The 13,205-nt window shown below is 33.2% G+C and overlaps 1 protein-coding gene across 4 annotated transcripts; it reads left to right on the top strand.

The window, feature by feature from the left end:
• Positions 1 to 1,261: 1,261 nt before the first annotated feature.
• On the top strand, positions 1,262 to 12,008 carry LOC124828460 (putative lysine-specific demethylase JMJ16). Of its 4 annotated transcripts, none has more exons than XM_088098651.1 (13): positions 1,262 to 1,555; positions 2,376 to 2,437; positions 2,527 to 2,893; positions 3,026 to 3,097; positions 3,523 to 3,600; positions 3,692 to 4,204; positions 4,313 to 4,537; positions 5,593 to 5,754; positions 5,989 to 6,357; positions 7,852 to 9,274; positions 9,372 to 9,475; positions 10,304 to 10,501; positions 11,227 to 12,008. In XM_088098651.1, exons 3-13 carry the CDS (start codon positions 2,576 to 2,578, stop codon positions 11,533 to 11,535), a joined length of 3,771 nt encoding a protein of 1,256 aa, XP_087954777.1. In that variant the 5' UTR covers positions 1,262 to 1,555; positions 2,376 to 2,437; positions 2,527 to 2,575; the 3' UTR covers positions 11,536 to 12,008. The 4 variants fall into 4 exon arrangements, with proteins under 4 accessions (XP_087954777.1, XP_087954778.1, XP_087954775.1 ...); XM_088098652.1 differs by having other exon boundaries at positions 2,518 to 2,893; XM_088098649.1 differs by having other exon boundaries at positions 2,296 to 2,437.
• The last annotated feature ends 1,197 nt before the right edge of the window (positions 12,009 to 13,205 follow it).

The raw sequence follows: 13,205 nt of genomic DNA, 5'->3' as shown, positions 1-13,205 counted from the left end.
TGACCATTCTGTAATTGGTTGAACATGGTGGTCAGCTATAGGTGATACGTCTAAGAGGTCAGCCAAAAGATAAACGACGAAAGGTGGTCAGCCTAGAGTGATCGATTAAGGATGGTCAATGCAGACGACCAAATGTAATTAGTCAAAAGTAGTCCACTAAATGTGGTCGACATGAATGCCCAACTAAGAATATGATAAATCTTGGAGTTAAACCATTTGGTTAATAGTTAATGATGGACGACCATATAATATTATTTTATTGATTGTAACTAATATGTAACTCATCCATTTTTATTACATATAAAAATAATAAAAAAGGAGTAAATTTAAGTATAGTCAAATAAACCATAGATAATTAAGTGATATCATTATTAAATTTTTAAACGAGTTTTTTCTTGTAATCATGATTTATTATGATTTTTGCTTATTAAAACAAATCTCAACTATATATTTTTGTTTTTTAATTTAAAGTAAAATAAAAATAAATATTTATTAGATATGACCATGTTTAATGAAAATGATTTAGATTGATTAATGTCAGGCATTATTGTTTAAAGAGGATGATAATGAGTTTGCATTGCCCATACAAACATAAATGCTGATACAAGTAATATTGTTTAAAATTTGTTCGGTCCGATTTTCAACTTTAAATAAAAACATATAAACAAAAGTATAACATATAGGATGGACTATAAAATTTTCAAAAATTAGATTAAATACCCACTTTAATAAATTTATCATTGGAGTGAGTTTTATTAACAAAAGGTTTAAATGTATATAACATTATTATACCCACGAAATTAAGTTAAAGAATCCATCATAATATGCTCTAAAAGTGTTATTATAAGTAGACTTAATATTCACACACTCACATTACTTACTTAGTGATTCATTAATATGCCACCTTTGATATATTTTTTAAAATAAATATTATACAAGTGAGTAAATTTCTTATACATATGAATCTATAATTGCATACTAGTGTAAAACTATTTAATACTGAATATTTCAAGATTTTATAATTTAAAACTCTAAAATGTTCGTAGTTTTAATATTATAATTAAAAATGTATAATTTATAGTATAAGTAACTGTTTCAAAAGATATACATGAAAAAAAGTATCGCTAGTTATTATGATGATTGGTTAGGCTTAGAGGTGACGGCAAAGACGGAAAGATACAAAAACCCGAAAATGTCCTTGGGCTATACTTTATACAAATTACGCACTATTGCAAGTTTACCCCTAAATAAAGTTGACCAAAAAAAAAAAACTCAAAAGATAGGGAAAAAAAATTTCATCTAGACATTAATGTAGAGGATACAGATTTATCTATGTTGCTTCCTTCATCGTCTTCTTCCCCCATCTTGTTAGGGTTTGTAGAGTTTGCACTTTGTCTTCAAATTTTCTCGCTCATCGTTCTCACCACCGGCCATCTATAGAACTTCGATTTTTTACTTTTTTTTTTTTTTATCGATATTCCATTGTATTAACCCCAATTTTCCATGTATTGAACCGTGCAATAGAAAATCGCAATTCCTCCAAGATTTCGTAAAGGTAACTCCTGATAGGATGTGGTCTTTTCTTTCCTGTAAGGATTAGAGCTAATCACTACAGAATCGCTTGATTAAAGTAAAATTGACTAAGTTTTTTTTTATTAATTAGTATTAATTATTAGTTTTTGATTGGTGTCTATTCATTTAATATTTGCAAATAATATTGTTGCAGTGAGTTTATAATGATGTTTGTTTTAGTCTGTTATGCATCTCTATTGTTAAGTTCAGGTAATGGCAGCCATAGTTTGTGAGATTCTTTTGAACATATTTTACAGGATCTTTTAGGTTATACCTGGAATCCTGTCAGTGATTACTATTTTTTTTTTCGAAATTATCTCATGATCTGGCTGTTGAAATGTAGTGAGCTAAAAAGTATATAAACATTCAAAGAGGGATAATTGAGAGAGAGATCAAGAATGCTTGTTGTCACGTGCATTTAGATTATGAACACTTCTACATTAAGCTTGGTTCCTCATTCATCAATTATTATTATTATTTACTATTCGATTCAACAAGAATAGTAACAAAAAAGAACATATTGAAATTTCAATATGCCTTTGCTTTCAGATCTACCGTTCTGATTGACGAATGCTAATAGCTTTATTGAAAATAGTTAGAGTTTTAGCTGAGAGAGGATGACAATTTTGACTAAATAGTAAATAAAGTATTGAAAGTGAAGATATGTTGCATGATGATTCATTATCTGAGCTGATTCTATTTGTTTATTTTGACTTATTTCAGATTGATGTATTCTAACAATTTATGAAGTTACCGGCACCTTGAATTAGCTTCCGTTGATTTGATTTCCTGCTACTTTGCAGTGGAAGTGCAGAGAACCCACAAACTCTACGTCTTTCACTTCATAAGTACTCTTCTTATCAAAGTATGTTTAATAAAATCCAAATTAATTTTTTATTAAGCTGGCGTGGGTGAGCAGATTATGGTTTTATGCTGACTCCTTAGTTCGCGCAGGGACGACAAACCAGGGACATTATTTCTTATTGCCTTTGTGCATGAGGTTATGATGGGGACTGAGCTTATGAGAATATGTGTTAAAGAAGACAATGATGATTTTCCATCAGTTCCGCCAGGTTTTGAGTCATATACATCTTTCTCTCTGAAGAGGGTAGAAAACAATGAAAAACAAGATGATAAAAACATGATCAGTTGTTCAGCCTCAACAAGTGCTTCTGAATCACCATCAACTCAGGTGGAAAATGATGTTCAAGTTCGTGAAACTGCAAAGGTTCCTAGATCCCTTCGAAGAAGACCGTGGATTAATTATGGACAGTATGAGAACCATTCAGAAGAAGACTCTGACTGTGAGCGGCTTGATCAAGTCAGTCTCAAATTGGTTTATGTTTTTATTTTTATTTTTTATGTCTACATTTTGAATACAAAGCACAAGTTTTCTTAAATTTCTTAGTGCACTGAATTCTGGTTGGTATCTTACATACAAATGTCAATGCAGACTTTGTCCTCTAGGGCTTGTCTTCCTCGAGGAGTCATCCGTGGATGTCCAGATTGCAGTAATTGCCAAAAGGTCTATTTATAAAACATACATGATTTATTTCTGTCAGAAATTATTATAGTCCTCATTATTGATGAATTAGCTCTAATTCGACTTCATTCTCATCTATTACTGTCGTTTCTTCTATTATTGTTATTATGTTAATAACTAAGTATAGACATACATCGATTTCTTTGAAAGATGAATTTATCAAGAGAAAAGTAGTAATAATGACGTTTGTATTGCCAAGTTTTATGAATTGGGATGGTCCTTTATTGAATGTTAAAATAGAAGTGGCTTGGTCTACCTGCTCATCATTTAGCTGGTTATTGTAATAACAGCAATGAACTTGATTTGGTCATTTTGTCATATATTATACGGGTTAATTCATCATAAAATAGGTGCTATTGGGCATCTCTCTTGCGTGATGAGTAATTGACAATTGAAGTTTTTGACAGGTTGTTGCCAGATGGCGACCTGAAGATGCTCGTAGGCCAAATATTGAGGATGCTCCTGTTTTCTACCCCACTGAAGAGGTCTTGTGCAGTTCCTGTGGCACATTTGAATTCACTTCTGTCAGTTTGCTTTATCAGGAAATTATACCTCTGACTTTTCATTTTTATCCAGGAGTTTCAAGATACTTTGAAATATATATCAAGCATTCGCTCCAGGGCTGAGCCATATGGAATTTGCCGCATTGTTCCACCTTCTTCTTGGAAACCCCCCTGTCCTCTCAAGGAAAAAAGTAAATGGGAGGGTTCTAAATTTTCTACACGTGTACAGAGGATTGACAAACTTCAGAATCGTGATTCAATGAGAAAAATGTCAAGGGTTCAAAGTAACATGAAGAGGAAAAGGAGAAGATGCACAAGAATGGGGGTGGATAATGGCACTAGAAGAGGACCCAATACAGCATTTTGTGAAGTGGAAAGGTTTGGGTTTGAACCTGGTCCAGAATTTACCTTGGAAGCATTTCAGAGATATGCAGAAGATTTTCAGCTCCAATACTTCAGAAAAAATGAGAACGTATCTCATTTGGGTGGTAATACAACAATTTTAAATGGTACCTCAGAGCCTTCTGTGGAGAGCATTGAAGGTGAATATTGGCGGATGGTCGAGAGTCCTACTGAAGAAATTGAGGTCACATTCTGTAGAATCTTAATAATTTGCTGCTGCACGAAACTATTATCTATTTATTGCCCTTATTTTATGCTGCGCTGCTTACATTTAATTTTCTATCACTTCCAGGTGCTTTATGGAGCTGATCTGGAAACTGGAATTTTCGGGAGTGGTTTCCCTAGTAAATCTAGTCAGCTAGGTTCTGCTTCACATGAAAAATACATAAAGTCTGGCTGGAATTTAAATAACTTTGCAAGGCTTCCTGGATCTCTGCTCTCTTATGAGAGCAGTGATATATCTGGTGTTTTAGTGCCGTGGTTATACATTGGAATGTGCTTTTCCTCCTTTTGTTGGGTAAGGACTGCATATTTTCCTTATTTTCTAGCATGTATTTCATTGAACTAATCACAATTTGTGTTTACAGTGCTTGGGACCAAAGAAAAAGAATGAAAAAAAATACGTTATTTGTCATTGATTTAACTGTACAAAAGGATACATGGATAATGGAATATATATACATATATGTGTGTGTGGACACCTATATAGAAACAAGAAGCTAAAAGTAAGAAAAGTATTGAGCTAAATCTTGGTATATGATTCTATTTACATAAGTGTTAGGGATCCGTCCCTAAAGTATGGGAGTTGAGTTCCTCATTGGTTGTATCAGATTCTAGAGTGAGGTTCATAAGGCCTTGGGCTTTCCAGCTACCGTAGCTAGCTTTTATGGTGTGGTTCTCCCAAGGTTCTTATGAATTGGTATCAGAGCTTCCACCGTGTTAGTTGCATAGGTTTTCCTTGGATTAGTAAAAGGGATAGTTCATAGCCAGTCCTCGTGGGAGCTTAGGCTGCGATGTCTGATGGGATGTTAGTTTCCAATTGTAAGGTATGGGACTTGAATCCCACATTGGAAATATGAGATTGTAGTGTGAGGTTCATATGGTCTTCGTCTCTCCAACAACTGCTGCTAGCTTTTTTGGTGTGAGGTTTATAATGCACAGTAAATATTGCCAAAATAGGCTGTTTACGCAATACGAGTAAAGTCTGATATAAATTGAATTAAATTCAACTAAATTAAATCTGTATCAGATATCTTGGAATGTATCTGTATCTATGTAGTCTATTGATAATAGGTGTCAGTTACATACTTGCGTGTTTTTGTGACTTCGAATGTTCTTTGAGGATGGAAAGGATGTGCATTTGTGTGAGAGTAAAGGGACACATAACATAGGTGATATCATTTTGCTCTGATTTGTTTGCTAAACCAAAATAACAGGACTATTTTTGTGTTGAGTGGCAATTTGTTGATGTTGCATGAGTGTTTATGTGTGGCAGAGTGAGTCCTTAGTTGGCATAGGATCCGTAGTTTGTAACAACTATATATTTTCTCTATGGTTTAATTGTGAATGCAGCATGTTGAAGACCACCATTTATATTCATTGAACTACATGCATTGGGGAGCTCCAAAATTGTGGTATGGAGTCCCTGGAAGAGATGCCTGCAAATTAGAAGAGGCTATGAGAAAGCATTTACCAGAACTTTTTGAAGAACAGCCTGACTTGCTTCATAAGCTGGTTAGTAAAAGTTTTTCTATTACTTGGCAAACAACATTTGATCTTGTTTGTTTTATCTGCTTCAGAGGTGGCAAAAAATTAAACTTATGTTTTCATTTAGTGGAGTTCCATATTTTACATCTCCATTACCTGTCCATATTTTTACTATTAAGCAGTAAATAATTATGTTGGATGATGTTGTTTATTTCTTTCGGCGTATATTTATCTGCTGCTTGCATTTCTAACTTGTTGCAGGTCACTCAACTTTCTCCTTCTATCCTCAAGTCTAAAGGAGTACCAGTTTATAGGTGTGTGCAAAACCCTGGGGACTTTGTTCTGACATTTCCTCGAGCCTACCACTCTGGGTTCAATTGCGGTTTCAACTGTGCTGAGGCTGTTAATGTAGCTCCTGTTGACTGGCTGCCCCATGGGCATATTGCTATAGAGTTGTACCAGGAACAGGGGCGCAAGACTTCTATATCACATGATAAGCTGTTGCTTGGGGCTGCAAGGGAAGCAGTTCGAGCTCAATGGGAGCTTAATTTGCTAAAGAAGAATACTTTGGATAATCTACGATGGAAGGATGTCTGTGGAAAGGATGGCTTTTTGGCCAAAGCACTTAAGGTATATTATGCTTCTCCCTAGTCCCTGTAATGCAGTACCGAGTGGATGATAGTTATGATTTTGTATTAACTTATGTCATGACCATAACAAGGGAGTTGATGTTTAAATAGTCTTGTTTATAGTTATAAGAATCTTCTGGTTCACAGTTTAATTCCTTCAATATGCCACCTATTGATTCATATCTAAAGATGAATTTCAGATGACTTTGAATCTTATGACGTTTGAGTGACTTGGTACAGTTTCATATCCTTGACACAAATCATACTATTCAAAGATTCTTCATTTTTGTTTTCATGTTTTTACTGTTCTTGATTCTCAAGAAAAAAATTGAAAATTGACACGAGCTTAAATTGTTAATGAAAAGGAAATAAAGGACCTCTTCTAAATTTATCCTATTTTATTATTCCAATACTTTGTTGCTTACTCAATCAGTGCATGCACTTTATTAGGCTATTTCATTGTTTAGTTTCCATTTTCTAAAATAGTGGTTTCACATATAAATTATACTTTTTTTGTATGATTCATGTTGTTAAGTCATTTTATCAGTTTCAAGTTTAAAATTATTACATTGAGCATTGTAAATCGTCTATATGATATGTTTGAAAATATTTTTACATTATATTTGAATCATGCCATTCGATACAAATTGTTAATTACGATAAAAATCAGCTTGGCAATTCACACTTTGGGTTTTGATCTGAAAACCTCACTCACCATCAGTGCTTTTGGATTTTGTCTGTTCATCCCGTTCTCCTACCCCACCTTGGCTTTTTTTTTTCTTCTGTATTGTGTTATTTGATTGTGGAGAGTCTGTAAACTGAAAGCATAACGTGCTAGATTGAATTTAAATGTTTTTTTATTAAGTTTATTTTTAGAGGTAGAAAGATATTTCCATACAGATGAACAAGGATTGTTACCCAAAATTGCAATAAAAAGAAAGAACAGGAAAAATCAAAATTCAATGATTCCTGTGTCATTAACTAGTTATCCTAGGAATTTCGGTTTTTATTTGAACATTCACTCTCATCAATGTCATGCACCGCCATAGATGTTTTTAAACTTGAAGTCTAAATAATGCATAGGCCTTCTTTCCTTTTTTGTGAGATTCAAATTTATAAAGAAAAATGGGGGTTGCCAAGGATCAGGCTCCTGAACACTGGAACTTTTGTTCTAAGTCCCCAATATTGTAATTAAATTCTGGAACTTTTGTTCTATTTGATTAACATTTGAGGATCTTGTTTTAATAGGAACCTTTTTACGGTAGAGCAATTATTATCTGTCAATTACAATTTCAAAAAGTAATTGAAATTCATTCTTCTGATTAATAAGTGTTCTCCTTCCCCTTCTCCACCCTGCCAAGAAAAGACTAAAATATTGAAAAAATTAATCAAAGTTAAATGCAAATTCTATAAAATTACATCACCACCAGTACCTTCTATTTAATTTTAATATTAATAATCTCTTTTCCTGTGTTACTTGTGATTTCCTATCTAGATGCGTGTTGAGATGGAACGAGCAAGAAGAGAATTTCTCTGCAGTTCTCTACAGGCATTAAAAATGGAGAGTACCTTTGATGCTACGGATGAAAGGGAATGTAACATATGCTTTTTTGATTTACACCTATCTGCAGCTGGCTGTCGCTGTTCCCCAGATAGATATGCTTGCTTGGATCATGCAAAGCAGCTTTGTTCATGCTCTTGGGATTCCAGATTTTTTCTCTTTCGGTATGATGTTGCTGAACTAAATATTCTGGTGGAGGCATTGGAAGGAAAATTAAGTGCAATCTACAGATGGGCAAAATCAGATCTTGGGCTGGCACTATCATCTGATGTTTCATCAGGCAAGGAAACAATACTTAAAGAATTGAAATCACATTCATCTAGTTTGTTTCATTCTTCCAGGGCCACTTTGAATAAAGAGACGGCTTTGCATCCACCAAATAAATATATTGATGATTCTCAATTGATTGACGTCCCAATAGAGAATCAAGCAAATAGCAAAGATCAGAGCTATTTTCAACAGAGAAAATCAGCTGAAGCTATTTCATTTTTGAGTTCAACGAAGGACTTGCTAACATTTAACAGCTCAAAACCTACATCTGATATTCTTAATCATAAGATCTGTGTTAGTAAGGAAGAATCTGTCATTTGCAGCTCAAAGAGGAAAACACCTGGTTGTCAATTGTCTCAGGAGGATACATCGTATGCTTTATCTACTCTAGCTCAACAAGGAGGTGATAAAAGTTCACTTTACAGGCATAACAACGTTATACTTCTTAGTGACGATGAAGAAGACGAAAAGATGTCTGATTCAAATAGAAGGAAGGAACTTTCTTCTATGCTTGTAGGTCCTGGAGATAAGTCAAGCCCATTTAACAATATAGAAAGTACAAACTTGACCATTTCTGTGACAGATACTGCTGTGATGGGTGAAAGGGATGCTATGACATTACCCCATGAAAATATGAGTTCTGATTCAATTCCGTCTTTGCGTGTGAAACAAGAATGTCATGAATACACAGGAACAGTTCTAGCCTCTACCCCACTAGATCTTTCTTGTCATATTGGTCTTACAAGTGCACAATGTACTAAAAATATTTCAGCTCCTTCAAAAGTAGAAGCAAGTGATCATTGTTTGGAAAGTTTGGTGATGTCTCCTCTGAACCTACAACTTTCTGGCACTAAGGTTAAGACTGAAGATAATCACGAAAAATTTGGAGGATGTTCCACTTCTAATGTAGCAGACAATGCGAGAGCTGTTAATGGGAACTTTTCTTCTGGTCCAAACAATTTCCGACAGAAAGGTCCTCGGATAGCGAAGGTTGTCCGGCGCATCAACTGCAATGTTGAACCATTAGAATTTGGGGTTGTGCTTTCTGGAAAGTCTTGGTGTAGCAGTCAGGCTATATTTCCAAAGGGTATGTATACTTGGTTGTAATGAATTGCAACTTCTATGCCACTGATTAATTGAGTCTGTAAGACGTGTATTTATGCAAACTAAATTAATTGATGCAGGATTTAGAAGCCGAGTTAGATACATAAATGTCTCAGATCCATCCAGTATGTGTTACTATATTTCAGAAATACTTGATGCTGGACGTGGTTGGCCTCTATTTATGGTACTTTCACCTCTTTTTCAATTGCTAGCTTTTGTCATGCAATTTGGGCATATACATATATACATACATACATATATACATACATATATACATATATACATACATATATACATACATACATATATACATACATATATACATACATATATACATACATACATATATACATACACATACATACATATATACATACATATATACATACATATATACATACATACATACATATATATATATATATATATATATATATATATATATATATATATATATATTACTTATGTCTGGGAAGGTATTTCACATATCTGATGTAAATTTGATGTACTTATAATTTAAATCCTTTGTTGCTAATATCTTGCAGAGTTTTACCCCTTTTTAAGTTGGCAAAAGTTTCCTAGATCCTCTACTTTGCACTTCTGAAATGTTGTAGGTTTAGAGCCACGTATGTTTGTTTTTCGGAAGTTGCTCCTTTTGACGTGTAATGTTTTGAGAATTGATTGCGCTTTTATCCTAGTAATTTGATTACCGATTATTCTGGCTTCTGGGCATCTAGTTTTAAGAATGTATCATGAAAAAAAAAATGCAAACTAGGTGTTTGGTATTGTGGGGGTAAACTTTAATGAAAGCAATCATGTGTTTAACCTTCATAAGCAACTTATTTCCTAATCAAGTTAGATCAAAATGGATATTTCAAAAGCCTTTTAGGTGTTGGATGGATTTGGTTAAAATTTTCTTTGGATATCGAAATAGGTTGGTATGAGTAATTAGTTGACTGTAACTGGGAATAGCTGTTGTGTGAAATAACGAAAATCTTGTTTTACCCCGCAGGTTTCCTTAGAAAGTTGTCCAAGTGAGGTCTTCATCCATATGTCAGCTGCAAGATGCTGGGAGCTCGTCAGAGAGAAAGTGAATCAAGAAATTGCCAAGCAACATAAGCTGGGAAGAAAGGGCCTTCCTCCTTTACAGCCCCCGGGTAGCCTTGATGGCTTAGAAATGTTTGGGTTTTCTTCACCAGCAATAGTGCAGGTAATTTTACTGATAAAACACTTGAAAGAAAAGAAAATAAAATAAAAAGGTTAAATAAATTGAACGTATCTTATAAGCATAAGCAAAAGTGAACTTATGCATTTCAGATTTTGGATAAGTTATGAAAGCTTTTGTGAAAGTTATGTATGACAGTTGATTTTAGCTTAATTATATGAGAAGCTCAAACATTATATTATTTTATTTTCTTCTAGTATTAGTGTATGTGTATATAATTTATTTTTAATCCAAATAGGACCTAAAACCCATACATGATAACATGAGCTGAAACAAGTCACCTTCCACAGACCAATATGTAAATTATGTGCGTAACAAATTTTATAGCTTCTTTTAGATGGACATGATAGTGATTCAGGATTGAATTACATCTACGAAGTAGGTATTTATGTTAAAGAAATAACAAAAAGTGTTTTCATGAAAATGCAACAAATAATTTTTCTAACTAGTTTTCTGATTTATTGATGCACAAACCAAACACTCTCTTAGCTAATCTCTTTCCATTAGGGCTAATGAACTCTAGGAGTGCGTTACGTCTGGATTTTAAAAGTAGTCTTATTCTTAAAGCCGTGTTTTAGGGATTGTAAGCTTCTTTCTGGTTTTCCATCCATATAGTTATCTTATGTAACGCATATTTGATTTTGTTTTCCTTGGGCATAGTTTTGAATTTTGATAGCTATAAGTTAAAGATACCTACTTTCTTTGAACAGGCTATTGAAGCGCTGGATCGAAGTCGAGTGTGTAATGAATATTGGGACTCACGGCCGTACTCCCGCCCTTTAGGACAGATTTCACAATCATGCCAAAGCAGTGTTAGTGGTGGCAGTGGTCAAGGTGTTCTCTTGAATAAGCAAATTCCCGTTGATGTTGTTGCAGTATTAAGGAGCCTATGTAAAAAGGCTAATGCAGAAGAATTGAACTCGTTGTACAGCATTCTTAGTGAAAGTAGGCCACAGGCTGACAGGAGCCAAATTGCGCAATTTCTTAAAGAAGAGATGCACAAATCACAACCACCCTAGGTAATTCATTATTTGGACGGAATTGTTCATTCGCCTAACCTTCTCACGTGTATATTGTAGTTCCTCCGAGGTTGCACATGCAATTTCATGCAACCTTAATCTTTTGATTTTTTTTTCCCATCTGAATGGAGGTTATAGAGAAAGAGAAAGAAAAAAACGAAAATAAAATTAGAAAAAATGTGGGTGGGGGAAGCCTATTTTTCCCTTCAAAATTTTGCTCTTTACTTGTGGCAGCTAGAAGATGTGGAAAGTTATCAAGTGCCACTATGGCTGTCTCATCTGAAACTCTGAAGGGCGAGGCTACCAAGCCTTTACAATTGATTTTGATTCATATGTTTGTACACGCAGTTTTAAACTACATGTAGGTTCATGTTTAGATTTGATTAATTATTTTAGAAAATAGCTTTTTACTCGTATTAAGCTGTTTTCTCCAAAAAAGTACATATCTTACAAAAGGGCTTTTTTTATTTATTTATTCCACTGTTCATAAAAGATTATTATCGCCTTTAGAATGTAGATGATTTTAAAAGTTTAGATGTATCCTATTTTCCTTAACCGAAATATTTTTTGCCTAGTTAATGTAATTTACTTAAGTAATATAACTAGCCAGATTGTCTTGAAATCGATTAAGAATTAGCACAAATGGAAAACATTAAAAAATTTATCTTATAGTCACGTTGTAAAATAACTGTTACAGCATATTCAAACAACAGGGCTTTATCTGTTTTTATTTATTTTGTATTGGTTGCCTTTTTTATTTCAATTTTATGTAAATTTGTTATCTTTGTTAAACAATTTTTTAGTGTGTTCAGTTTCTATAGTTTTCATGTAAATTACACTTATCTCATATAATCATGTAGATTTTCCTTCGGTGACAACTAAGGTGAAGAACACTCACACAAAAGATGCATTCTACAATGATTTTTCTTACGCAAGAATTATCATACTATGAATCAAACTATATCCTTAAATTCTACCAATTATTGGATCAAATGTTCACAACAATGCAAAAAAAATTTAAGCTAATAGTTAATACACAAATATTTCTACTTAAGAGTATACTAACTTAAATGCCGCTATTAAATTATGACTTGACATAATTGTTTTACGGTATAGAACAATTGATACGTTCTATAGTAGGTATTTAATAAATCAGCAATTCGTTATTTTTTAGACCATTATGACATAAGATTTGATCAAGAAACATTAATGCTTTAGAGCTTTATTTTTTGTTGTTTAAGTCAATTGTTTAAGAATGTTACATTTGTCTAAAAGATGTTTGATTTTGATACCAATAAAATAATATAATAAACCAACATGTTTGAGAGAAAAACTGATATTTAATTAATGAATAATGGATTGCACCAATTGAGAAAAGTTCCCTATAACAATACTATCATTAACGTATGCAAGTAAGTAGACAATATGTTCCTTAGTTTTGTAATAAGAAAAATGGAGAATCACATTTGTTTGTTTTGAAGCCAAAGTTAACTAACTCTGATTATAGATGTTCAAACCACTCTTCTAGAGCTTGTTTTAAATAATGCAAAAATTTGTTGTGTTTAAATACTAAGGATTTATCATTTTATTAAAAAAATATGTGATTTTTGTATATATGTAATTTAATAAAAAATATTATTTAAAAGTGCATTCTTGACATCTAACAATAA

The sequence above is a fragment of the Vigna umbellata genome, chromosome 9 (genome assembly GCF_029865625.1).
Source record: "Vigna umbellata cultivar VRB3 chromosome 9, Vumbellata_1.0, whole genome shotgun sequence".
Classification (NCBI taxonomy): domain Eukaryota; kingdom Viridiplantae; phylum Streptophyta; class Magnoliopsida; order Fabales; family Fabaceae; genus Vigna; species Vigna umbellata.
Note: the sequence above shows the minus strand (reverse complement) of the source record. Positions and strands in the feature narration are given on the sequence as shown.

Excerpts from the sequence above, each read along its gene's own strand:
- LOC124828460 (XM_088098651.1), top strand. The coding sequence starts at position 2,576 with ATGATGGGGACTGAGCTTATGAGAATATGTGTTAAAGAAGACAATGAT. Across the intron at positions 2,894-3,025 it reads ACTGTGAGCGGCTTGATCAA|ACTTTGTCCTCTAGGGCTTG; the intron begins GTCAGTCTCAAA and ends ATGTCAATGCAG. Across the intron at positions 4,538-5,592 it reads GCTTTTCCTCCTTTTGTTGG|CATGTTGAAGACCACCATTT; the intron begins GTAAGGACTGCA and ends TTGTGAATGCAG.